Raw genomic sequence first — 23308 nt, forward strand, 5'->3', positions numbered from 1 at the left:
GCTATATTTAGTTAGATATTGAAAATTATACCTCAGTTTTAAAATTATAGCCTACTCTTTAAAATGGTCACATCCTAATTAAGGATTTTTTTCACACTGTGAATATAAGCACATTTTAACAGCCCTAAAACTCTCCAGAAAGAGACGAGAACTTACCAAATCGTGGCAAAGCACCCAGTCCTGTGATTGAGCACCGTGGGATAGAAAAACATCGTGAACAGTTTGATAAAAACCAGATCAATTTAGAGCAAAAGTGGGTCAAAAACTGGAATAGCGTGATCGTGAAACAAATGAAATCTCTCAGGTGAAATCCAGATAGTTTACAGGAAATGGGATTATATAGTACTTCAAAGGTTGCTGTGGGAAATTTGTTTTTGAAAGCTCTACCAATCAGTTGTGCTTTGCAAATAAGACAAGCCAATCTAAGTAAGACAACAGTCTAGAAGGCATTTTATTGGATTGTCTTGTTTCCATAATAATTCCAGTTAGCATTCCATTCATAAACAGAATCATTAATGGTGAGTATCAATTATCGATAAAGAAGCAACAATTAGAAACTTTGTATAATGATAATAATTCTCAATCATAGATCAGAGGAAATATACATCATATGATATCATGCATCATATATGAAGACACGGCGTGTCTTCATATATGATGCATAATATAATATCTAATCGCCAACAGGTGGCGTATAGGTACGGTCTGAATACGAAAAGAAAACAAGTTCTGTTCCTATTTGTTTTTCAAGAAGCGTATGAATATTAATTACATTTGCCCTCAACTGATTTGCTGATTGGCTCACGCTGGCAAGTGGGCGTTGCACTGTGGCTGACGAAGGACCCAATCATACTACGCTGAATACTTATCTTATGAATATTAATTAGCCTAAAGAATCAAGCGGAAGGTCGCTTTGCAAGTACCTTATTCATGAGTAAAGCATTCGCCATAGTAGGTTTCGGAAAAATACGCGAAGGGAATCGTTTCACTCGTGCACTTCCGGACTGAACCAACCGGAAACCGCCCGCTCACAACTTTTGTTTTCGCTGTTACCCATCGATTAGAAATATCAGACATCATGTCGGGCTCATCAAACATTGTTGCGATGAAGAAAGTCGTTCAGCAGCTGCGCTTCGAAGCAAACATCAACAGAGTAAAGGTTTGTTTCTTTTAGTGGGTTAATTTCGGAGGAAACTGAAGCTAGAGAGTTGAGCTTGGGCGTGGACCTGTATGTAGCCCGTTAGCTTTGTTTCAGAGCCTTCTCAGTTGTGTTATTAAAATAATTTTATATTGTAACGTTAGTGAAGTAACGTTAGTACTTCTATCAATTAAACAAACCGAGCATTTATATAGACTCTGGAAAATAAATGAGATCTATGCCTAGCTAGCTAGAATGGGTAACGTTAACGTTAGTTTATGTAACGTTAACTAGACCCTCCCTTATTTAAATATAAGAAACGTAGACAATGAATACACAATACTCTGATAGTACACCCGTTTTTCAATGTATTTGTGTGTCTGTTAGTATGATTATGTATTAAGCATTTCAACCCTCTTCCATTTCCAAGACATTGGTGAGATGTTGTTGTTATTATTATTATTATTATTATTATTATATCTTATTTTTGGATCTGTAGGTCTCTCAGGCGGCTGCAGAGCTTCAACAGTTCTGTATTCAAAACGCCCTTCAGGATCCTCTGCTGACCGGTGTGTCTTCAAGCACCAACCCCTTCAGGACACAGAAGGTTTGCTCCTTCTTGTGAGGGTCCGTGATGGGCGTCTGCCATTGGTAAGAAGATGAGTTTCAAATTTGGTTGAAAACTAGACCATGTAAAACCGAAACTAAAAATTAATATTTGTCTTCCCAGCCTTTTTCCCTGTTCCTGTGACACTTCTGCTGGGGAAAAGAGAAGAAAACCACTGCCATGATGTGTAATTGAAAAAGCAGCAGCACGAAGCTGTCGTCTTGCCAGTTAATACCTCATGCCATAAATACAAAAACAAGAACTGAAAGGATTTGCCGCTCTGACTGCTTTATGTCTGTTATGGTGCATTTTCATTTTAGAAGAAAAATTTACTTTCGTGTCTCAGCTTGACTCTCCTTCTCACAGCCCTCAGATTTCAGTTTGAAGACCTCAAAACTAAAATGTCTGCCTTAATGAGTGATAAACAGCGCTCCAGTTTTGTGGAGGGAAGGCTTTTGTATTTTTGTGTGGCACAGCAGAGGAAACTTAGTAATTTATTGTGCCTTTTTAACATTGTAGTCTTTTTCTCTATCTTCTCTGCCTTGGACTTTTTATAACACCAAAATAAACCCATTGATTTCTACATGTTTCTGTTGTTTTATACTTACTGTAAAGAATTGCTCAGGATATACTATATAAGCATAACTATATATATATATATATATATATATATGTAAGCAGACTTTTATAAGCAGCACAGAAGCTACTGTTTTATCACAGGACATTGATATTCGACTGTGAACATGATTTTAAATAATAGACCACTATACTAAACAAAATGTATATGGTATTTCTTTAGGCTTTATTGAGTATTTATTTATAATGTACATAAAAACCATAAAATGGTTATCGTCAGTTTGTTGCCAGCAGTGTCATGCTTTACTCTTGACAATTACAAATGCAATTTATATATATACATACATAATTTGTTTTTACATGGAATGTTTGTTTTATTAAAAGATGCTTCGTTGCTCTGCATTTGAAGTTAAAAAATCTAAATCGATTTAAAAATATCTAAAAGTTCTAAAACGTTTTAAACATATCGTACGCACAGGTGAGCGACGTCATTGCTTTCTAATTATTTTCATGGAATCTAATTGACCTACAAGAATAGAAATCAGGTGTGTGTGTTTTGGTGAGTGATTAGGCAGCTGTGATGCCAGAATAAAAAGCGGTTTCCATTCATCTGTGTTAAAAACGGCGATCTACGAGTTTTTGTATATGCATACTCGATAAGCTGGTTTTCTCATATAATTATTTATTATAATTATTTCTGATATAATTATTTAGCTGGCGAGATGTGGTTGAGTTGCACATTAACGTGGTTTACTGCTGTCTTTTTTATGACACCCCTGCTCACTGAATGTGTTCCTCGCTTTTTTGCCCGCTCATTCCAGCAAAGAGGGCCTTTGGCGAGCCAGAAGCTGTTGAGTAGTCAGTATCACACCGCGATTCCGCAAACCCCTTCTAAGATAAACGACCCTGTACCACATCAGCGTGAGAAAACCGTGTCCGTGTACTGTCATGATGAAGAGATAGAGATTGTGATGAGTGCAGACTTGTTTGCGTCGGGGGTTCCAGTCAGTGCTGAGGAGCTGTTTCTGGGCTCCCCAACACAGCTTGTCAAAGCGTCTGCAGCGTCATGTGGAGCCGTGCAAACCGGGAAATCACAGTTGACAATACTTGCTTATTTCAAAGATTGTGGAACCAAACTACATGTAAGTTTACATGAACCATTAGAAGATCTTTTACAGATGGGCATTCTTGGAATGTCTAAAAAAAAAAAACAGGGTGCTGTTATGTGATTCTTGTAAACTACTGGTAAATGGTTCACATTTTTAATTTGTCTTCTCAGGTAACTGGAGACTCCGTAGTATATTCAAATGTCATTGTGTACTCCCCTCTACCATCTCCTGATGGTGTACTTCGCCAGGAAAGTGCAGTCATACCTGTTGAGTGCCATTACCAGAGGTACGCTGACAAACCTCATCCTCTTAGTTTTAGAAGTCTTTACTACTTTTTAACTCTTGTTTCATGTACTCTTAAGGCGGTACAGTGTTGACAGTGCGGCAGTGGCACCCACTTGGAGCCCATTTGTTTCCACAGTTTCTGCCACAGATTATCTGGACTTCAGCCTCCGACTGATGAATGGTATGGCAGTTAAACTCACATTACGCTTCAGAATTCTTTAACTTAATAATAATAATAATAATAATAATATATATATTTTTTTAAGATGACTGGCAGTATGAGAGGGGCTCGAATGTCTATTTCCTTGGGGATACGATTCACCTTCAAGCATCGGTTACCTTGGCCAATCATGTCCCCCTCTTCCTGTTCATTGACTGGTGTGAGGCTACACCAACTTATGGCGTGGTTCCTAGTGACATCAAATATTCTTTTGTGGAAAATCATGGGTGAGGGTTTTTTTCTCAGACTTAAATTGACTACTGCACCTATTTAAACCTTGGTCCTGAAGTTACAAACTTGGTGGCAAATGAAACCGGTCCTGTAGTGAAAAAAATGTATCCAAAGGGATGTAGAAGATGTTACACAAACCGTTTACTTTTCTTTGCACTGAGGAACACACTACCAGTTTGTTTGTACACTTGAATTCAGCACTTTGATCTTCTGGAAAGGAAGCCCTAATCATGTAGACTGCTTTCAGATGTCTTACAGACAGTAGGAGTTTGTATTCTCGCTCCAAGTTCTTGCAGAGGAGCCAAGGCAACAAGTTAAACCTGCAACTGGAAGCCTTCAGATTCTACAAATTGACCAGCAACTTGGTGAGCAGAAGTTAAGATTAAGGACTGTTCACCAAAGAATGACGATTGTCCAAGACTGAGAGACATTGACTTGTGTACACGATTTGTCCACTTGGGGCGACATTTCATAGAAAATCACATGGTGTCCAGTTTTTAAATCAATTTATTCAAGCTTCAGACTTTGATTTCATGTAGTTAGAGGGTATCAGAAATTTGCTATTTCATCCTGATTTAACAGAAATGGTTAAGACCTTAATCTAATTCTGCAATGCCTCCTGGTTTTATTTGAAACAGGTATTCATCAAATGTTACCTAAAAGCTATCCCTACTGCGTTTCCTCTGAGCTCTCAGAATCGAGCATGTTCTTCTATTGATGGAAGGTAATTACTGTCTTGTATTAAGTCTTTGTATCAACTGGTCCATTTGCCACTTTTGCAAGATCCCTCTGGCTGTTGCAGGTGGCAGTCTGCAGATGGAGGTGATGAGGTTTGTAATGGCTGTGAGCCATCCAAACCAGCTGTGGCAGATCCTCGACCAATCCAGCCTTACCACATCACACTAGCCCCTCCCGTCAAGCAGCCTTATTTGGCCCCAAAACCAAAATTGGCTGATTTCTATCATGCGAGACCTGGTCAGTCATCGGAACCCTTTAAATCTCTCACTTATTCAAGGCAATATGCCAGTGGGGTGTCGAAGAGAGGAACTGACTTGAACAAAGGTTTTTATGTTTTTAGTGTTTCATTTAACTTGAAGTTATGTGGCACTTAAACACCCCTTCTCTTTTTACAGCAGACTGGAGCAAGATTGCCACACTAGGTCCTCTGTTTCTGATCCCAAAGAAAGAAACCACCACCCAATCACCTGTGTCCACACAGACTAGCCCAGCTGAGGTCTTATCAACCGTCACTGAGGAGCCAGAGCTCTTATTCAACTCAGCCGAGACGAGTCCTGTGACTGAGCTGGAGTTTAAAACCGATCAAGAGGCAGAAGGTTTTCTTCCACTAGAGAAGGGCCTGTTCCTTAATTCTGATCCTTTCATCGGAGAGGGGAGCGGTTTTGAACCGTGATCCTCCGCAAAAGAAAAATAAGCCCAAGAAAACATGGAAACTGACATGATCTTTTTCTAAAAATAAAAGTTTTAGAACCCCTCCTTTTTGGTCCTTGCCATTACTGCAGATCCTGTCATCACAGAAATGGTTATGTTCGTGCATTAAAATGAATACATTTCAAATGAACCTTTTTTTTTTTTTTAATTAGACCGTGCACCTTCAATGTTCATATTTCCTACAATGAAGTAACACATCGTCTCTCGTAGTTCACATGACCATTTACATAACCTCTTAAAAGTCTGGTTATCAAGTGTTTTACTACAAATGTAAAAATTGTACATAAAGAAAAATGGTAAGTTCTTAAGCATACGTTAACATGCGTTGAATAAAAGTAATATTTGGACCCTTTTATGGTTCCTCAACTTCCCATTCAGTTCACATGATGCTGAACCACTAGTATGAGCTCATTTGTTTACATAACTTTTTGTAAGTGTGGTTTGTCTGCCATAAAAAGTGGTCAATAAGTTACCATGCGGACTTTCTTCATTGATCTAATTGATTTTGATCTTATGTACTTCACAGTCTCTTTGATGTTATTGTCCTCCGGTGTCATTTTCACTAGTTGTGCCATTCGTCTGAAGCCGTCCACCAGACCGGCTCCATTCAGCGCTGAACATGGCTGAATGAACCAGTCTCGATCACTGCAACTCTTTCTCAGGTTAAACTGCTCTGTGATCTCGGTTACTGTTGCAGCTCCAACGATATCTTGTTTGTTGGCAAGGACCACCACCGGGAGTCTCCTGAGGTGCTCACTCTTTAAGGTCTGTTCCAGCACAATCTTGGCCTCATCCAGACGATTAATATCAGAAGAGTCCACAACGAACACAATTCCAGCTGTGTCCTGGTAAAAATTCCTCCAGTGCGCTCGCATTTTAACCTGCCCTCCAACGTCCCACACGGTCAGAGAGATTTTGTCCCTGTTCTTCTTCGTTTCGATCATTTCAACATTGAATCCAACTGTAGAAACCGTGTGGAAGTCCTCATTGTACTTCAGTTTGTAAAGAAGTGTTGATTTTCCAGCTCCGTCGAGGCCTAAGAGGAGAATACGGGCTTCAGGTTTGTGTCTGGATCCTGAATGGCCCATTGTATATATCAGATGTTCACAATCACCAAAGCTCCTCACTGTTCGCTCAACAAATGTAAGTTTACTTAAGACGGTGCCTGCGTTACTCAGTGATGTATTATATCTAGCTTATCTACATAGTGCTGTATGATTAATGGGTCAAAGTATCACAGGACAACTCCCAAATGACATGCTAAGAATGCCTGGAACGGAGTTCTGCTTAATTTATCTCTCGTGTCTTAAATAATGTACAGATTTAAACAAAATATTCCATGCTAAAATTAAATTACATGGATTCTCATCTCACATATGTTCAAAATGGCTTAAGATCCTAAAGAAACTAAAGAATATGTCATTTGACATGCATAAAGTAGGAACTTGAAAATTGAACACTTGCAAAATAAATATATATAGTCTGACATAAATAATTATAAGTTCTCAGTTAAGACTGTTGCCCTGAGACATGTAAGTTTAAAGAAATTAACCATAGGTCTCCAATTACATTTATCCACTGACCTGTGACGTGTGACCATGATCAGACAGTACGACATCATAAATGTCTAATAAATCACAATAAATGTCTTGGAAAAACTCTTCAAATAAACATGTTTCCATGGAAAACCAAACCAAAAAGTTTTGTGCCCCTCAGACATCCAAGAATGCCATCCCAATCCTTCCAGATCCTTCCAGCACTGGATTGTTGACATTGTCGTCACCTTTAGAAACCTCAGGATGGATTTCAGGGAAAAACAAGAATAACAACGACCCCAACTTCACATCCACAGGTTCACCTCTGTCTTCCAAGGGTTTCGTCTATCCACACCCCACCAGTTGGATCAGCCACAAAAACCAGGCCGGAGCAGTCGTCGTGAGTCCCGCAGCCGCGGCGCCGTCTCTCCGCTGCCGCTTCATTCTGATGAGAGGCGTCCGGTCGACATTTCCCTTGAGAAATACCGGGAGTGCGTTTTTCACACAACTTAATAGTTGTAAGTGACGTGAACTCGTTAAACTGCTCGGATGTCCTTGCACTACACTGACCCATTTTTTTGTGCGTGGAAAAATCGCTTAAATGTAGGCCGCTGGGTGTCTTGTAAACTACACTGAGAGCATTCGTGCATTTATACGTTACGACCACAGAACTACTGGGCGTCAGATCCAGGAAGAGTGTGTAAGAGCGGATTTATAGAAAGCTTACTCAGTGGCAAGAGGCACGATAGGGGCTTTAAAAGTCTACTGGGCTCAACAATGCTGGTGCTATTCTGGGGCTTTACACCTGGCCCCGGTTGTCACGATGGACTGCTGAGCATCCGGAAGCGCGTCACGGTTCAAGGTTACTGCTGATGGAGCTGTCAGTCAGTCTGGAAGAATGCAAACATCAAAGCGTCATATGCTTATTTTATTTGCTTATTATTTGCCTCGCAATCTGTACTGTGCTCACACACGAGATCAATAAAGACAAAGCTGGTTTTTACTGGTCTCTTAACCTGCTAAAGCTGGTTTTAGAGGAGATCAGAGGACAGTTTCAGATGGTCAAGATACATCAGTTTAAACTAGCCTAAAACCAACAAACCAGCTTAGGCTTTTCTCCAGGCCTGAACAGCTTTGTATCTAATGGAAAAATTGCTGTACCATTGATTTTGTTTGCGTGATCTGCAACAGGTGTATTTTTGTTGCAATGGCTAATCTAGGATACCATATACTGATATTGATATAATACATATATAAAGATAGGAATATGTTTTCAAATGTACCTGTATACACTTATAAACCATGAACCATGAGTTTAAACTACTTTGCATTTATTTCAATGGATATATAGGAATAAACACAACAGATAATGCTATTTAAAGCATTACTAAAATTACAATTAGAAAAAATTTATTGGAATAAACTTATGTACTATACACCTTATAGTATTATAGCTTTGGAAGTTTTTTTTTTTTATCTTTTGAAAGACATCTCTTACCACAGCTGCATCGGTTTCATAAAAAATACAGTAATATCGTAACAATTTTTTTTACATTTATGCATTTGACAGATGCTAGTGTATTATTCAGACTAACATCTTTTACCTAACGTGTGTTTCCTGGGAATCAAACCGACAACCTTTTGCACTGCTAACACAGTGCTCTACCACTGAGCAACAGGAACACCTTTTTAATAAATTTATATATAAATTACTTCTATGTAAAGCTGAATGTTCAGCATTATTACTCCAGTCTTCTGTCACATGATGCTTCAGAAATCATTTTATGATTTGATCTGCTGTCACTTTTGATCAATTAAATGCGTCTCTGCCAAATATTATATAAAAAAAAAAAAAAAAAAAAAAAATTCATACTGAGCATACAAAACTTTAATCAGAGAAAGAGAGAGAGAGCAAAGACAAATAATATCAGCTTTGAATTGTTAGGTTTATTTATCGCTTCATTCACCCACATACATTTCACTCAGTGCAAGAAATTGAACTTTGTGTAGATCGGGGTTGGTGCCAATTTGATCAGTAAACTAGGAGAAGAGTTGAGGGACAGTTGTCTGTATTACTTCAACAGTCTTGACAAATAACATTACATCCTACCTTCAATCCGGCCACTTCTGTATTCATATAACCATAAAAACAGTGACATAAATGAGCAGGGATGACTAGAATCGCTGAGAATGAATGGGACATAGACCTATTATGAAATTGAATGAAAGTGTAACATTCTTAATCTAACACAACATTATTCCACCCTCATTTAAACTGATGAGCGGCATTAATGCTCTGAACTGATATGAATGGATCATGCACATCCAAATTCAAGAGCTGAATACAGTTTCATCAGCTCCTTTATTCACAAATACAAGAAAAAGAAACAAACTAAAAATACTAAAGTTATGATATTTATGCATGTCTCCTGAACAAAACACAACGAGTGCATCTTGAAGGCAATAAACGTCCTTACCATTTATGCCAGTTGCTGTTTCACAAATAATATTGCTCTGATTAAGGAAGGCCAGGATACACAATCTTTACAGAGAAATTAATTTAAAAAGGAGTAATTACAGAATACATTTCCAGAAAGTGTACATTTGGCAGACACCAAATTAAAAAAATTAAAAAATCTGGGAATGCACGTGTTTGCACATGCACATGTGTATCTGTACAGTTTATTGTAACTGTGAGAAAAAAAAAAGTTTGCTTCTTTTATTACACCCTCTAGCCTCTGGCACTATGCATTAATGGAAAGACATTGGAGGCTGTTTATTGGTTGAGTCCCACTACTCTCCAGTTTTGCTCCCAGAGCTGCTCTTGAACTTCACCACCATGACAGTGATGTTGTCGGGACAGCCGCGGTAGAAAGACTGCAGCACAATGCTCTTGGCGCCGAAGTGCGGCTCATCCAAGCGTTCCCTCACGAAACGCACGGCCTCTTCGTTGCTGAACGCGTCCCACAGACCATCGGAGGCTAGGATCATGAACTCCGGCTGGAGCTTGTCCAGGTCAAAGGTCAAGATATCTGGGTCTGGGATGACCACGTTCAAGTTCTTGAGAGGGTAGTCACCGAGTGAGCGTGACATGGCCAGGATGCCCTGCACACGCCACGAGCCGTTGAAACTGATGAAGCCACCTGATGGATGAGATCACACAGATGTGTTAGATTCACACAGTACAGTCACAGCGAAGCCAGAAACTCATCACAAGTGCAGTCCTACAACAACAAAGTTTCATAATCTACATTTACTTACCAGCAGTTAAGGAGGAGGCTAAAGTGTTAGGCCGAGTTTCTTTCTGTCACATTAAAATACTTTTTTTTTTTTTTGTATTGATTTCCCCATTTTAAGGGATGTAAATGTGCATTTAAAAAAATAAATAGCTAAACTTATACTAGGGCTGAGAAGAGTTTTAATATAATTAACTACACAATGTATCAATTAATTGATTGAATTACCCTAATAGACATTACCCTAATAAAAGATCATTTAAACTCATTGTGTTAATATTGAGAAAATGACTGAATTGACATTACTAAGAAAGAAAGAAATATGTTGATTTAACATTCAATTTATTGTACATAAACCTATAAGGCTACAATGAGAACAACATTTTTTTTCAGAAGCTGCTTCTTAAGAGGCACTTGAGTGTATTTATTCAGACTGATCAGAGGTGGCATGAATGCAAAAATAATGCTGAGGTTTACAAATTTTGAAATGTATTGGTTTTGATAAAACAACAACAATAATAATAATAATAGTAATAATATTTTTTAATTGTATTAAATTACAAAAATGAAATACACCAATAAAGAGATATTACTGTAGTATTAATAATATTGTTGTGATTCAAAACGATTCTAGGGTCAAAAGTCGATTCTCGATTTTGAATCAAATTTCTATTCAATATATGCATAGATTTGATTTTAGATTCGATTCTAAACATTGAATTTTATTTGAATCAAATTACAATGAAATTGTAAAGGCATGTGTCTTCTGCATTTTTAAAACCTGATCAATTTATGCGAGTATCAAGCCGTATTGAATCAAATGAATGTTCATTCATCAGCATCAAGCACTTCTCGTGTGTAAAAAGTACGTGAATATAGGAGACGTGTGCCAATAAATATGCACAATTTAAGCCTATTTTCTGTTTGTTATGAATACGATAGCAAGCTTATTTCATAATTCATAAATCGAATCAAATCGGTAGAAGACAGAATCGTGATTCATATTTAAATGACTACCCCACCTACTGTATATCATTAAATTAAATTAAATTAAAATGTATGCATTTAGCAGACACTTTTATCCAAAGCGACTTATAGTAAATTCAGGCTAACATTTTTTAGCTAACGTGTTCCCTGGGAATCAAACCCAAAACCTTTTGCGCTGTTAATGCAATGCTCTGCCACATTTACTATATATCCCTAAGAAAATGGCCTAAATTCGAATCAATTAAGCACTTATGTTTTATGGCTATAGCACCTCACCTGCTCTCTTGATCCTCTTGCGCTCTTTCAGCTGGTAAGGCTTGTGATCATGTGACAAGGCCACAGCGTTGCCGTCCTTGTCGCAGAGAACGCCGCGAGAGTCTCCGACATTTGCCACAGTCAGTTCACGGTCTGACAACAGGGCTATCAAACATGTTGTTCCTGAAGACAAAAGAAGGGTTCAGCATTGTTTACCGTTTCCAGTGTCAGCTAAATCAACCGAAATCACAGAGAGAGACTCTCGTCCCTGCTCACCTGCTTCATCATGGCTGGCAGAGAACTTCTCCACCATGTCCCGGTCCACAGCTAGAATGCGCTGCTCTAGGATGGCTGGATAGGAGAGAGGACTGTCTTTCTTTTCCCGCTCATAGGCCTGCAGCTGCTGCTTCAGAGCCTCGGGCAGGTGGGCCTTCACATAATCAGCGGCGGCCTGAGAGAAAACAAGGAGGAGCTCACTGTTCCTGTCACACTTCAGCAGCATTTACCATTCATATTCATGACGTTCATTCGGAATTCTACTGATAACTGAAAAAGTGAAAAAGGGTTAATAATGTGGATAACCTTTATGACGGGGAAATACAGATAAGCGAAAACATGTCAAAAGAAATACATTTATTTAAATTGTATTTAAAGATTTCATGACAATTAAGCACTTATTGGCATTACCATAATTAGGGTTGCTTGATTATGGCAAAAATCATAATCATGATTATTTTGGTCAATATTAAAATTACAATTTAGTGTCATGCATTAAAAAAAAAAAAACTGTCTTTTTATCAGTGGAATTCCTTTCAAATTACAATTCAACTGAAAGCAATAAATAAATTTGTATTGTAAAAAGTGCTATACAAATAAACTTGAATTGAATTGAATTGAATAAATGAATAAATACATATACAAAATTGATGACCACATCAAATTAAATTCACAAGTGATTTAAAAAAAAACATTTAAAATACAAAAAGTGTCTACCTTATATTGATGAAAAGAATAAGTTTAATTTAAAACTGATAAAATGGCTATAAGCAAGTGGTTTGAAGGATAGTGTCAAAGATTGGTAAATAAAATTACAATTAATTAGTATTTTGTGGCAGAACTGTGGTCCCTTAAATGTCTTTTACTGTCATCTAATGATTCTGGTTATAAATATTACTGATAATATTTATTGGTATATGAAGTATTGTTACACTGACAATTTTTCTTAAGTCATGGTAAAAATGTATGAGTCATTATTTTGTAGTGGTAACACATTCTAATGCACAAAAAATCTATTAAAGCTTAATTAATGTTTTGTTGTTTTGATATATTTGAAATTGAAATATATGAATATGAAATATTTTCATTTGTTCTTAATGATGATTCCCATTAGATTCTCAGTAACGCATTTCTGCAATAGAGTGATTTTATATGGCAGCACAACAAATACTACAAATTACACTCTATACATCACATGTACATTTCTTTCTCATTACAGTAATGATAATAGGACTCCTGGATTCTGAAAATGAGAATTAGAGGAAAATCTATCATATCACTTCATTTTCTTAATGCAAAATCTAATTCCTTTACTAATAAAGGGTTCACTCAATTAGGTTTATAACTCTGTTGGTTGACCCAAAAATGAAATCTGTCATCATTTTTTCACCTTCATGTTGATCCAAACCGGTTTTTCTTTTTTCTGCAGAACATATCAATAGAATATGACAGTTATAATATCATATATCCGTTTATCTTATTTTGTGTTCAGCAGAAATAATCAAGTCACACAGGAATGGAGTGACACGAGGGCGAGTAACTGATCACAGAACGTTCATTTTTGGGTGAAGTGTCCCTTTAAAGGAGGCCTAAGAGCTCAAGCCAGATGGAGTTTGCAGCAGAATACAGATGAAGGGACAGAAAGTCTCTAGTGAGCGAGTGCCCTTTCCAAACACTGCCAGATCACCAAAACACAGCGAGTCAAAGAGCGCCATTTCATTGACCATTGCCAACTGTTTCCCCATCACCAGTCAGGATGCTCTGGATTCCATTCAGCAGCTTACACTACAGCCTTCTGCATTTTCAACATTAAGCCTTTGCCAGTGACTCAGCAATGCCACGCTATAAATACAATGATGAAACCAGAGAAGCAAACATAATACCTGTCTGCCAAGAGAACGCTGCAGTCTCTTTCAAAGCCACTTCCCGGGCAGCATGCTCTTCAGAAAAGACACGGCGGAGCCTCCTGATGAAGCCGATGCATTATTTACGCAGAAGCATCGCTCATGCAGAACACTTACAGAATAAGCAGATCTAGCTCAGGGTCACTTCACACACGGCAGTGATTTTAAAACCGTAAATAGCACACACACACAGTCGAGCGTTTCAAAGCTTAGATCAGACATAGGGGATTGCTGAATTCTGTGACTATAAGGATAAACTCTTAATTATCTAAGAACATTGTGTCCACTTAATTTGAATGTAGTTAGTTACCATTTGAAAAGGTTAAAGAAGCTTTCTCAACACTGCTAATATTAGCCAATAACAATTAGTCATCAGTCGTGACGCCTGACAATAGCACAATGCTGAATTATTTAAAGTATGTTGATCGCTGTGTCTCAGGAACAAAGACCGTGGGGCAAACACACTACAGTCACGCGGCACACGTCCATCTGACTTCATTCACACACCAGCACAATGAGGGCTTTATTACTGCGGCGGAGCACCTGTGTTCAAACAAATCTCTGTATTCCTGTCCATGTGTGTTCCTATCAGACCATTAGGAGTTTATTTTTGCATTGTGGCATCATTTGAATGACTATTCAGAACATTTTCATCCCTAATTCTCATTACCACAATGAAAGAAAGAAAAAAGGCATTGCTGTGTTGCCATTACATTTACTTATCAGAAGGTCAATGCAACACTTTCTTTGTTTTTTTTTGTTTTTTATATAAATGTACAAAAAATACATTAACAAAATATATTACAGTCCATAAATTTAGGATCAGTATTGATTTTAATTTTTTAAGAATTTATACTTTTATTCAGCAAGGATGTGAATTATATTGTTCAAATATACAATTTATAATATTATAAAAACATTGCAAATAAATAGTACAGTTTTAAGTAATAATAATAGGGAATCAGTAAATCAGCATATCAATAATTTCTAACGGATCATTTTACACTGACGACTGCAGTATTGATGCTGAAAATTAGACTTTGCATCACAGAAATAAATTACACATTAAAAAATATTAAAATAAAAATCTGTTCTTTTAAATAGTAATAATATTTCACAATATATATTACTGATTTCTGTTCAAATAAATACAGCCGTAGTGAGCGTAAGATACTTTTTTCAAACACACACACAAACTGTGTGTGTGACCTGTTAATGTTTTGATGGGATTCACCAATTCAGAGCATCTAGAATCAGATTTAAAGGGGGGGGTGAAATGCTATTTCATGCATACTGAGTTTTTTACACTGTTAAAGAGTTGGATTCCCATGCTAAACATGGACAAAGTTTCAAAAATTAAGTTGTACGTTTGAAGGAGTATTTTTGTTCCAAAAAAACCTATTCCGGTTTGTCACAAGTTTCGGAAAGTTTTTTTCGAGTATGGCCCTGTGTGACGTTAGATGGAGCGGAATTTCCTTATATGGGTCCTGAGGCACTTCTGCCGGAAGAGCGTGCGCTCCCATATAGCGGAGCACTGAGAGGCTGAGCACAGCCTGATCAGAGCGAGAGCATCGCGAAAAGTCATAAAAGAAGTGTGTTTTTGGTTGCCAGGGCAAGACAACCCTGCACAGATTACCAAAAGAGAAACAGCATTAAGGGACCAGTGGATGGAGTTTATTTTTACAGAGCATCAACGGAGTTGTGCAAGTGTTTTTGTTTGTTCCCTGCATTTCGGATTGCACATCGTTTATTTCTTAAGGATAATGCAGTCCCAACGGAAAAGGGTCACGATCATGTGTTGGAACCACATGCGGTGAGTAAAACTGCTTCAAATATCTCTGTGTTGTTAACTTAGCTATCAGCGCGTAAGCACATCAAGTAAACAACATGCGATGTTGGCATCAAACTGCACTTTCCACATGTACAGCTTAAAAAAAAAGACGACATAAAGTGGAACTTAGTCATTTTCCAAAACCGCTAAGCAAATATATACAGTTTCAGTACATACCACATAGTGACGTCGTTGCTGATGCTGCTCTTGTTAAATGGATCTGTGTCACAGCTTCCACATGTTCTCAACTCAAAAGCCTACTGGCGCTCGTGATTCTTTAGCTCCGCCCACACGTCACGCCTCTAGGCGCTCGTGTTTTTCCGGGAAAAATCGGTACAGACTATCTTTCTCTTATGAATATAATAAAACTAAAGACTTTTTGGAGTTATGAAGGATGCAGTACTACTCTATAGGTACTCAAGATTAACAGGATATTGAGTGAAAACGAGCATTTCACCCCCCATTTAAATAAGAAAGAATACATATTCATTCGTACATAAGGTCACCACACTCACACTTTCGTGCCAGCATCGCTAATTACAAGCTCAATTTACCAGGCCTAATTCAAGATTACAATAAGGAGAAAACCAGACCGCCGGGGAATAGAGGAAGAGCAACGGATGCGTAAGACAAGCGTTGATTAGGCCAACTGTGCTAGTGATTGTTAGCGGGAGCTCTCTTCATTAGCAGACACCACAGGGCAAAAGATGATGAAACACAAGGCTGTCTGCTTAACAGGATATTTTTAACAGACCCCCTGGATCAAACTCCAGACCTAGTTTTTACTTTTGACACATTAAATCTGAACTTACATTTGCATTGCAAACTTACATTTGCATTACATGTTGATTGCATGCAAATGTAAACCACAATATGATTGATTGTTGGCTAGCTGACCATTAGCTGTTGTCATCATCATCATCACTCGATTCTGTCTACAGCTGAGGTGTTTCAATCAGACATCTGTCGCCCAAGAAAACAAGTACAGCCTGACACAGCTGTGATAAATCAACACCAGAACAATGCTAAAAAAAAAATCAATAAAAACTAACAAAACTGGAGTTCATTGACCAAAAAAATCTAACTGGAAGCTACAACAGGCTAAAATCTGTGTTAACTGCTCAGTTAATAAATCAAATATTACAGATATTATCACAAAAATTGAATAATCTTTATCAAATAACAGAATATCATGAATCATGACAATTAAGATTAATGTGCCAAAGATGGAACCGATATGCAATTTCACTCTCAAGACTAGTTCCTCATCTGAAAGAGTTTTTAGTGTCACTGGGAACAGAGCATCTGCTCAACTAGAAAAAGAGTTGACAGACTTGTGTTCTTAGCTCAAAACTTGTGAAACACTTGCATAATTCACCCCAGCTGCACAGTGATAAATGAAGTATGTGAATTACGCTGCTCTCAAGAAGCGGTTCATACGGTTCCACACACGTGTTCATTTCAGAAAAAGTCGTCCTCACTGGTTCTACATTTGTTTAACTTTGTGTATTCTGCACTAAACATTCTGTTTGTTTCTTTGTTTTTTAATTGGGGCAGAAGAATATCAGCTTTTTAAATATTCCAGATCAAAAGACAAAAATATGAACATTTGGAAAAATATTGAGATAACGAATTTGAAGTATATCACCTCACCCAGCTCTATGTATTCAGTAGTAATCCAACATTAACAGTTTAGTTTAAGCCATAACTATTACAGCCTTTCCATTTCACAATTTCAGTCAGTTCGGATATCAATTTAACAAGTGTACATACAGATAAGACTCAATGTCAGGACGTCTGGGTCAGCAAACATTTATGGGATGAGATAGAGTAGATGAAGAGATCTTTTACTGGGGCCGAAGGTTGGCTGATTTGAATATACAGCAGGAGGGCCTCGGGACACTTGTATAAACAAATAGCTCTATAAATAGAGTTTAGGAATTCCATATAAGATCATGAGAGCCAGAAACAGCTGAGAACGCTGAGGAAAACAGCTGATCTGTAAAGTCCAAATTCAAAGGGCTTCCTGTCGGAGATATTTTAAGTAGATCTCCTTAGACCTTGTGAGCTGTTAATTTCATTCATTAAGAGCATCTCTGAAGGCATTCACACATTAAACCATCCAGCATTCATCTGCTTTTCTGCACAGTGAAGAAGATCAAATGAACATCTGTCTGTGCTCCATACAGGCTGGAAACTGGACGGGTCGGAGCAGATGTCTGGGGAAGGGGCTCTGACTGAATGCACCAGACAAGTGATCGGCTGCATCAGAGTAATAGAGTCCTCATATAACCATTACAAAGGCAGTTTGTCAGAATCTCTCAGATTCTACATTGTAATGCACGAAAAACAACTTTCAAGTCATATATATATATATATATATATATATATACATATATATATATACATATATATACATATATATATATACATATATATACATATATATATATACATATATATACATATATATATATACATATATATACATATATATATATACATATATATACATATATATATATACATATATATATATATATATATATATATATATATATATATATATATATATATATATATATATATACACACATACATACACGTGTATATATATTTAAGGGATATCAATCCTAAAATGTTGTCAACCAATGGTGTGATACTGAGGAAGAAGTGTGGCTAAAGGACCTACAGAAAAGGGTATTTAAAAAAAAAAAAAAAAAAACAACAACAACAACAACAAAAACGATTATATATATATATATATATATATATATATATATATATATATATATATATATATATATATATATATATATATATATATAATCTTTTTTGTTGTTGTTGTTTTTTTTTGTTTTTTTCTATATATATATATATATATATATATATATATATATATATATATATATATATATATGACTTGAAAGTTGTTTTTCGTGCATCACAATGTAGAATCTGAGAGATTCTGACAAACTGCCTTTGTAATGGTTATATGAGGACTCTATTACTCTGATGCAGCCGATCACTTGTCTGGTGCATTCAGTCAGAGAGTATATATATATATATACTCACAATATTTACTCAAATTACAAATAAACAGAAAATATCTTCAAGGCCTGTTTCATAAAACTAGTTTTGCAAATGAGCCAGGCTTACCTCAGTTTGTCTGACATATTGTCAGTTGATTTGGTTCAAAATAAGTCAGACTAACTGAAATAAGCCTGGTTTATTTGGTAAACCTGTTTTATGAAACAGGCCCCTGGTATGAACATAATCCAGAAGGACAACCCATGTTAATTAACCAACTGGTCTGATAATCTCAAATAATATTTTAGTGTCACTGAGACATTATTATAGTTGTTCTTAAAAATTTGGATTTCAGTTTCTTGCAATTAAACACACATGTGCATGTTAAAAAAAACAAAACGTATCTATGTAGTTTTTAGCATTTCTGTTTCACTTAAACTAAATTAAAGCAAGAAGCCTGGCATTTAGCTGAAAAAAGACGTTTTTTTTTATTTTAAAGGAAATTATATATATATATATATATATATATATATATATATATATATATATATATATTCTTTTTTTGTTGTTGTTGTTTTTTAATTTTATCTAAATACCTTTTTCTGTAGGTATATATATATATATATATATATATATATATATATATATATATATATATATATATATATATATATACACACACATACACACAGTATATATATTTTTTACTTTTAGTAGCCTATTAGTTTTACCTATAATTACCACGAATTTACCTTAATGACTTGGTATTTGTTTGTATAGAAACTTGAAAATGTTGTCTTAAAGGGACAGTTCACCCATTATTTACACAGACTGCTGTTGTTCCAAATCTGTATGACCTTCTTTTTTCCCCATCCAACACAAAAGACTATTCACTCTTTGTATGGAGTAAAATTACACCAGACGTAAAAGAAAAAAAGATTAGAGGCTGGAAAGAAAATAGTTTTGTGACTATTCCTTTAAATGTAAAAACGTTCACACTTTCATACTGCTACAGCGGCACCTGTTCAGCGCCACCTTTATGATACTTTTTACAGTGGTTTGTTTTTTTACTTTTTTAAGCTTTACACCTCCAGTCCCAATCTGCATTCAGTACCTAAATGAATGTCCATGATTTACTCTATAATTTTCCATTTCATGTTCCAGAGAAATTAGTGTGGAACACAGGTTTGAAACAGAGTAAACACATTTTTGCATGAACTGCTCATTTGAAGGTCGTCCCAGTTAACGCAGAGCGTTCCATTAATGTTTGGTTACTTAGGAAACCGACTTACAGCGTTCTTTTTAGAATTCCACCTTTAACAGTAAACTAGCTAAGCGCTGAACTGAACCCGCCCGACTCTCATCAGCACCCACACGTCTTACCTCCCCGCCGTGGCCGTCAAAAATGGCAAAGATTGAAGGGTGGCTCCTGTTCACCAGGTCGGTAAGCACCTCGAAGCGGTCCTCCATGTGGTCTCTGCGGCCCTGGATCGAGTACACCGCGACATTGTTGTTCTTGAACTCCCAGGTCTTGGAGAACTCCGCGTCCAGCACGTCCAGACCGCCGAGTCTGTCGTTCATCATCATCTCCGCCACTTTCCCCTTCACCATCTTCACGGCATCCCGGCTGGACTTGACGATGGTTTTCACCTCGTCCGTGTGGAAGAAGTAACTCCAAAGGGCCAAGCTTATACATAACAGAAACAAGGTCTCTGGCCTGAGCAAGAAATAACGCATGATGCGACCCAAAAGAGACAAAAGCGTCATTGTGTCTCCTATCATCACACGCTCGGGGACTGAAGTATGGGCTTCAAATTACTTCATTAGCCCGACGTGTCTGATCACCCCCTGAACTCTCGAATAGCCGGTGGTTATGTTATGAGCCGCAGAACGGACAGAGTTCCCGGTGCTTTCAGCTGCAGTCTGGCTCTAGCGCCTACCGACGCGCTGCATATAACCGCACAGATCCCATTACCCCCAACGACAGCGAACCCATTCTCTCCTATACAGCCATCTGCGCTCGCGCTTTCGACGAGTCTCTGCTCAAAGCGGGCTGTTATTTACTCACTCGCTCGCTCGCGCGCGCGTCACGGAGAGTTTTAACGCCGCCGCTGCCTGGCGTCCTCTGCGTGACTGACTGCAGCGCCTGGTGGACCGCGGAAAATAGACACTACAGACACACTAAAGAAATAACATATCGGTCTGTTAGCTTGAGAAACCTACGTCAGACTACATTTCAGCAAACAGATTTTTTTTGTACCGCCGATGCCGCAGCGTGACGTACCAATCGATGAATCTGAGAGGCCGTGACGTCACGCGCAGCTGTCCTCACAAGAAAAACAGAGCGCCACGCTGTTGACACTTGCCACAGAATTGTGGGATTTAATTGTGGGAATATTATGCACATTTTATATGCATAATATCAGTCATTAGTTAGTAGGTAAATCAATTTCAGGATTTTAGAACATTAAGTAGATTTTTTTTGTCTTCTCATTGTCTGATTAATAGCAAATAGTTTACCTAATATTCCTTTCATTTATACATTTCACTGGTTTAAATATATATTATTATAATAATATTTTATTTATTTATTATGACTGTCCATTGTCTGTTATGTTAAGCTAAATATAGGCTACATGTATGGTGAAATTACATTTCAAAGTAACCAATCCAAAACCAGAGCAAAAGAAAAACATTTTGCAAGAATATTTAGGTGGTTTATGTAGAATGTCATGCATACAGCTATCCATAGCATTCTAGTTCAACTAAAAGCAGTTTAAAACCATTTTCTTCCTAATTATTGTAGTAGTTTGCCACACTGTAAGACCAACATGATCTATTTTTTATACAGAAATCATAAAACATAAAAGACAGTTGTTCTTTCATATTTTGTCTTTGGCTTAATAAACTGTTCCATAAAAAAGAAAAAAAAGATATGTTTTGAATATGATTTCATATGGAAGGGTTTACATTGTAAAAATATATGCCAACCACCCATTTAAAACTGCACATTTGTTGATGAAAGATTATGCTGAAAACCTCTTGGCTCTTGTAAAATGCAACACACTGAAGAAAACCCTTAACGATTTTAAACCAGTTATTTTACTTCGTGTCCTGACATGACTCTGCACAGGCTTGTCAAGTGAAGGATCCAGGGATGCCAGAAGTAAACACCCCGCCAGGAACGCATATACTGACGCAAAACCATGATGCAGAAAAATGCTTACCATACGGTTAGCCTTCCAGAGCCTGAATAATGGATGCACATCTTATTGATTTCATTTTCATCATAGAAGTCTAATGGGATTTATTTTTGTGGTGCTCCATTACTGGAAGCTTAGTGAGGTGTGGAGAAATGGATCTTTCAGTTTGACTAATGGTTTCCATTTTGCCTACCTGGCAACAAGGGCATGTCATTTTTAGCACAGGGCATTCGAGCCTGGTGAAGCTAATGCATATGGCCTGTGTAGCGGCAGCGAGAGTGTGGCTATACAGGCTCAGATAACAGCCCACAGCCTCCCCTCACACCTCTCATCTCTCAGTGGTGCCCTTGTGTCCACAGACACAGTGCTAGACGAGTTTAATGGTCGCTGTAAGTAGAGAGGGTAACTCCAGCTAAAACATATGGCTGCTTTAAAAATAGGCTACTTCAATAATAATTATTTTGATCATTATAATTTTTATTATCCATGTTTTTAGCGAGTTCACACCACAATACATTTTTACAACATGAACTAATCTTTTGAAATATTTTGACTTTGAAACCGTGATAAGCAGGGGTTGCCTCATTTTATGCTTTTTTTTTTCTACAGGTACACCACAAGCTCCAACAATAAAACAGGAGTCAAATAGACTTACACTGAAGGTGATATTATACACTATAGTGACACCATAGTATTGTGGCGGCAGCAAGTTTCTCCAGATAATGTAAAAGTTAATGTATATGGAAGTTGTTGAAGATGTAAGGTCAATTTAAAATGCCATAACATTGGTCTGAACAAAATCGTGCTTTAATCACAAACTACTGATCTGACCAACACCAGAGGTGTAATTTAAAAGCTTTATCCTTGAATGATGTCATTGCACCACTGGGAGACGTCCTATCACAGCGTGAGGTACGAGATGAACATCTCATCTCTGGGGTTACTCCGGTCAGTAACCCCCTGAGATATAAAAGTCACTAGTGCTGGATTTCCTTAAGGAGGACTGCAGAAAGACAGCCATGACTTTGTTTCATGGGCCAACATCTGATTTACTTTGATTATTTAACTTCCCTTTGAGCTTCGGCCAAATGGACCAGTTACATAGAATTCAGACCACATTTCAGCAGAAGGCAGTTTGGACCCCAGGATGCTTCGTTCAAATTTTGTTCATTTATACTGTTAGGAAGTAGACTGTGTGTCTGATGGAAGGGTTTTAAGGCATTTAGGATACACGACCATTCGCCCTCCAAGTGTTAGTGTTTTCTCAGCTGAGACCGTTCAAAAATCCCCCAGAAGTCTCTGAATCTCTTTGATCCTTGGGAAAATCATGACTTCCTTGACCTTTGTTTAACATTCTGTAGCATACTCTTTTGCTACTGAAATTTTGTATGAGGGCTTAAAAAAAATCACAGACATAACAGAACAGGACACAGACA

The 23308-nt window shown here is 37.4% G+C and overlaps 4 protein-coding genes across 5 annotated transcripts; 2 read left to right on the forward strand and 2 right to left on the reverse strand.

Moving 5' to 3' along the window:
* The first annotated feature begins 941 nt into the window (after positions 1–941).
* On the forward strand, positions 942–2328 carry gng5 (guanine nucleotide binding protein (G protein), gamma 5). The gene is made up of 3 exons (XM_052549016.1): positions 942–1159; positions 1638–1789; positions 1869–2328. Exons 1-2 carry the CDS (start codon positions 1079–1081, stop codon positions 1761–1763), a joined length of 207 nt encoding a protein of 68 aa, XP_052404976.1. The 5' UTR covers positions 942–1078; the 3' UTR covers positions 1764–1789; positions 1869–2328.
* A 567-nt stretch (positions 2329–2895) lies between these two features.
* On the forward strand, positions 2896–5658 carry zp3b (zona pellucida glycoprotein 3b). 2 transcript variants are annotated; one of them, XM_052549013.1, is made up of 8 exons: positions 2896–3463; positions 3601–3716; positions 3793–3896; positions 3982–4162; positions 4414–4531; positions 4805–4890; positions 4969–5228; positions 5300–5658. In XM_052549013.1, exons 1-8 carry the CDS (start codon positions 3044–3046, stop codon positions 5575–5577), a joined length of 1563 nt encoding a protein of 520 aa, XP_052404973.1. In that variant the 5' UTR covers positions 2896–3043; the 3' UTR covers positions 5578–5658. The 2 variants fall into 2 exon arrangements, with proteins under 2 accessions (XP_052404973.1, XP_052404974.1); XM_052549014.1 differs by having other exon boundaries at positions 5303–5658.
* A 138-nt stretch (positions 5659–5796) lies between these two features.
* On the reverse strand, positions 5797–8439 carry arl14 (ADP-ribosylation factor-like 14). The gene has a single exon (XM_052549015.1). It carries the CDS (start codon positions 6701–6703, stop codon positions 6077–6079), a length of 627 nt encoding a protein of 208 aa, XP_052404975.1. The 5' UTR covers positions 6704–8439; the 3' UTR covers positions 5797–6076.
* A 638-nt stretch (positions 8440–9077) lies between these two features.
* On the reverse strand, positions 9078–20977 carry ppm1la (protein phosphatase, Mg2+/Mn2+ dependent, 1La). The gene is made up of 4 exons (XM_052549366.1): positions 20053–20977; positions 11905–12079; positions 11650–11811; positions 9078–10293 (listed from the first exon to the last, which is right to left on the reverse strand). Exons 1-4 carry the CDS (start codon positions 20449–20451, stop codon positions 9944–9946), a joined length of 1086 nt encoding a protein of 361 aa, XP_052405326.1. The 5' UTR covers positions 20452–20977; the 3' UTR covers positions 9078–9943.
* Positions 20978–23308: the final 2331 nt, after the last annotated feature.

Source organism: Carassius gibelio, chromosome B2 (genome assembly GCF_023724105.1).
Source record: "Carassius gibelio isolate Cgi1373 ecotype wild population from Czech Republic chromosome B2, carGib1.2-hapl.c, whole genome shotgun sequence".
Taxonomy (NCBI): domain Eukaryota; kingdom Metazoa; phylum Chordata; class Actinopteri; order Cypriniformes; family Cyprinidae; genus Carassius; species Carassius gibelio.

Excerpts from the sequence above, each read along its gene's own strand:
- gng5 (XM_052549016.1), top strand. The coding sequence starts at position 1,079 with ATGTCGGGCTCATCAAACATTGTTGCGATGAAGAAAGTCGTTCAGCAG. Across the intron at positions 1,160-1,637 it reads CAAACATCAACAGAGTAAAG|GTCTCTCAGGCGGCTGCAGA; the intron begins GTTTGTTTCTTT and ends TTGGATCTGTAG.
- zp3b (XM_052549013.1), top strand. The coding sequence starts at position 3,044 with ATGTGGTTGAGTTGCACATTAACGTGGTTTACTGCTGTCTTTTTTATG. Across the intron at positions 3,717-3,792 it reads GTTGAGTGCCATTACCAGAG|GCGGTACAGTGTTGACAGTG; the intron begins GTACGCTGACAA and ends TGTACTCTTAAG. Across the intron at positions 4,532-4,804 it reads ACAAATTGACCAGCAACTTG|GTATTCATCAAATGTTACCT; the intron begins GTGAGCAGAAGT and ends TATTTGAAACAG.
- arl14 (XM_052549015.1), bottom strand. The coding sequence starts at position 6,703 with ATGGGCCATTCAGGATCCAGACACAAACCTGAAGCCCGTATTCTCCTC.
- ppm1la (XM_052549366.1), bottom strand. The coding sequence starts at position 20,451 with ATGATAGGAGACACAATGACGCTTTTGTCTCTTTTGGGTCGCATCATG. Across the intron at positions 11,812-11,904 it reads TGCCAGCCATGATGAAGCAG|GAACAACATGTTTGATAGCC; the intron begins GTGAGCAGGGAC and ends TTTTGTCTTCAG. Across the intron at positions 10,294-11,649 it reads CAAGAGGATCAAGAGAGCAG|GTGGCTTCATCAGTTTCAAC; the intron begins GTGAGGTGCTAT and ends CTCATCCATCAG.